Here is a 2,500-nt window from a genome sequence, read left to right as displayed (position 1 = left end):
TATTCATATTTTAATTAATACATGAATAATAATAATAATAATAATAATAATAATAATAGGCCAGTAATAACAACAATAACAGCAACAACAACAACACAGTATAAGGTGACGGTATAAATTAAATTAAATTGTCTGTGTGTTCTATATAAACGCTAGCCTATAATAACAGCAGCTGTTTTTTAGGCTAGCGTAGAAGCATAACAATGAGCTGCAGACAGTCTCTGTCTGTCTGTCTGTCTGTCTGTCTGTCTGTCTGTCTGTCTGTCTGTCTGTCTGTCTGTCTGTCTGTCGACCCTCCTCTATCCACACAGCAGAGAGAGAGAGATAGATAGCCCGTCTTCTGTTATTCTGCTCGGGTTCCCCCCACGCACGCACGCACGCACGCACGCAAGCACGCACGCACGAAGTAACGGGAACCATGACCATGTCCACAAACATCCCCTGCTCTACAACACAACATGACAACACGCTGCCACAGGCGCCTCGGCTGTGTAGAAAAACCAGTTGTTCAGTTGCCTTGGGTCGGATGAGCAGCCGTATATTATATATAGGCCTGGTTCTGTGTTGGTTGGTTGGTTGGCCGCCCGGCCTGCACCGACACCGACCATATTAATATATAGCCGCTATATTCATTTATATTCCATTCTGCAGTGTTGCTGCTGCTGCTGCTTTTGCTGGCTTGGCTGTGGTTCGGTTCAATTCCACCCCACGGTGTGTGTGTGTGTGTGTGTGTGTGTGTGTGTGTGTGTGTGTGTGTGTGTGTGTGTGTGTTTTTAAATTTAATTCCCCATCCCCGCCACCTGCCGCATACATGGTGGTGCGGGTCCGACATTAGCGCACCTGGCTCGGGTCCAATAACGCGGAGAGGTCGAGAGGAGCTCCCTCCATCCATCCATCCATCCCTCCCTCTATCATCCCTCCGTCCATCCCTCCATAACCAAACACAACAAGGGGACATTGTGTTCCCTTCGGGGGGTCCGTGTGTGCGTCGCGTTGTTGTTGCTGGTGTGTGTTTATAGGGTCACTGCACGGGGGTCTCATGCCCGCCGTGGTGGTGAGGCGGCGGCGGCGGGGGGCTGTCCCCGTACATGTCCTCCCCTCCTCCCGCCCCGGCCTCCCCACACCCCTGCAGCGGACCCCCGGGGGTCATCCTCTTCTCCTTCTGCCGCCGGTTGCAGAACCACACGCGCACCACCTCCTTCTCCAGCTGCAGGCTGTCCGCGATGCCGCCTATCTCCGCGCCGCCGGGCTTGGCGCACTTGAGGAAGTGGCTCTCCAGCGCGCCCTTCACGCCGACCTCTATGGAGGTGCGCTTCTTCCTCTTCCTGCCCTGCGCCGCGATCTTGTCCAGGCTGGTGGGGCTGCCCGACGTGCTGTCCGCCTCCTCCAGCCATTTGGCGAGCAGCGGCCGCAGCTTGCACATGTTCTTGAAGCTGAGCTGCAGCGCCTCGAAGCGGCAGATGGTGGTCTGCGAGAACACGTTGCCGTAGAGCGTGCCCAGCGCCAGGCCCACGTCGGCCTGCGTGAAGCCCAGCTTGATGCGCCGCTGCTTGAACTGCCGCGCGAACTGCTCCAGCTCGTCCGAGGTCGGCGTGTCCTCGTCCCCGGAGTGTCCCCCCGCTCCTCCCCCGCCGTGCTGCTGCTGCTGCTGCTGCTGGTGGAGGAGGAGGTGGTGGTGAGCCCCCCCTCCACCGCCCGGGCCGCCCTCCTCCTCTTCCTCCTCCTCCTCCGGGCTGTGGGAGTCCGGGTGTTGCTCCAGGCCGAAGGAGGAGGGCGAATAGAGCAGGCTGTGTCCGGGCTCAGACGCCGCCATGCCGGGCAGGATGAGCTGCGTGATGCTGGTGTTGTTGTTGCTGGTGGTGGTGTTGGAGGAGCCTCCGCCGCTCCTCCATGTTCGTGTGTCGTGATGCTGCTGCTGCAGCTCTAAGTGGGCTGGGTGGTGTCGCTGTTGCTGCTCGTCTCGCCTAGTGTCACTGCTCGTCGCGTCGTGGAGAACCACCGTGGGCTTCACGTCCTGCTCCGTGGGTCCGAGGGGACTGCTGCCTGTGGGCGGCCACGAAGGCGCCCCTCCGCCGTCCCCTCCTCCTCCTCCTCCTCCGTGGCCGGTGTGGTGAGAGGACAGCGCCGTGATCCACTGGTGCGCGTGGCTGAGCGGGTGGTGGTGGAGGTGGTGGTGGTGCGAGTAGGACTCGTTGTGGAGGAGCAGGCTGTGCGCGTCCCTATACGCGGCAGCCTGCTGCATGCTGTCGGACGGGTCGGAGGGCGCTCCGCCGCCGCCGTAGTGCTGGTTGGACGCGGCGGTCGCCATGACGTCTCTCAGAGAGCCAGAGTGATGGAGGTGGTGGAGCCAGCCGTCCTCGGCCGGTACGCGAACCCGGGACCTCGTATCAACAAGGCTGCGTGCGTTACCAGTCGGCTAAAGAGCCATGGTGCATGGCCCGATACACACAGGCATAAGCCCTAATATAGCCTATATTATAGCCCTGTTCTGATAGCCTAT

The 2,500-nt window shown here is 59.3% G+C and overlaps 1 protein-coding gene across 1 annotated transcript; it reads right to left on the bottom strand.

The window, feature by feature from the left end:
- Positions 1–1,021: 1,021 nt before the first annotated feature.
- On the bottom strand, positions 1,022–2,308 carry LOC306918140 (POU domain, class 3, transcription factor 2-B-like; the record flags this gene model as incomplete). The annotated part of the gene is made up of 1 exon (XM_079531021.1): positions 1,022–2,308. The coding sequence occupies one exon, from the start codon at positions 2,306–2,308 to the stop codon at positions 1,022–1,024; it is 1,287 nt and encodes a 428-aa protein (XP_079387147.1).
- Positions 2,309–2,500: the final 192 nt, after the last annotated feature.

The sequence above is a fragment of the Electrona antarctica genome (genome assembly GCF_951216825.1).
Source record: "Electrona antarctica genome assembly, contig: scaffold_297, whole genome shotgun sequence".
Lineage (NCBI taxonomy): Eukaryota > Metazoa > Chordata > Actinopteri > Myctophiformes > Myctophidae > Electrona > Electrona antarctica.
The sequence above is the reverse complement of the archived record's forward strand: the minus strand, read 5'-3'. Positions and strand labels throughout refer to the sequence as shown.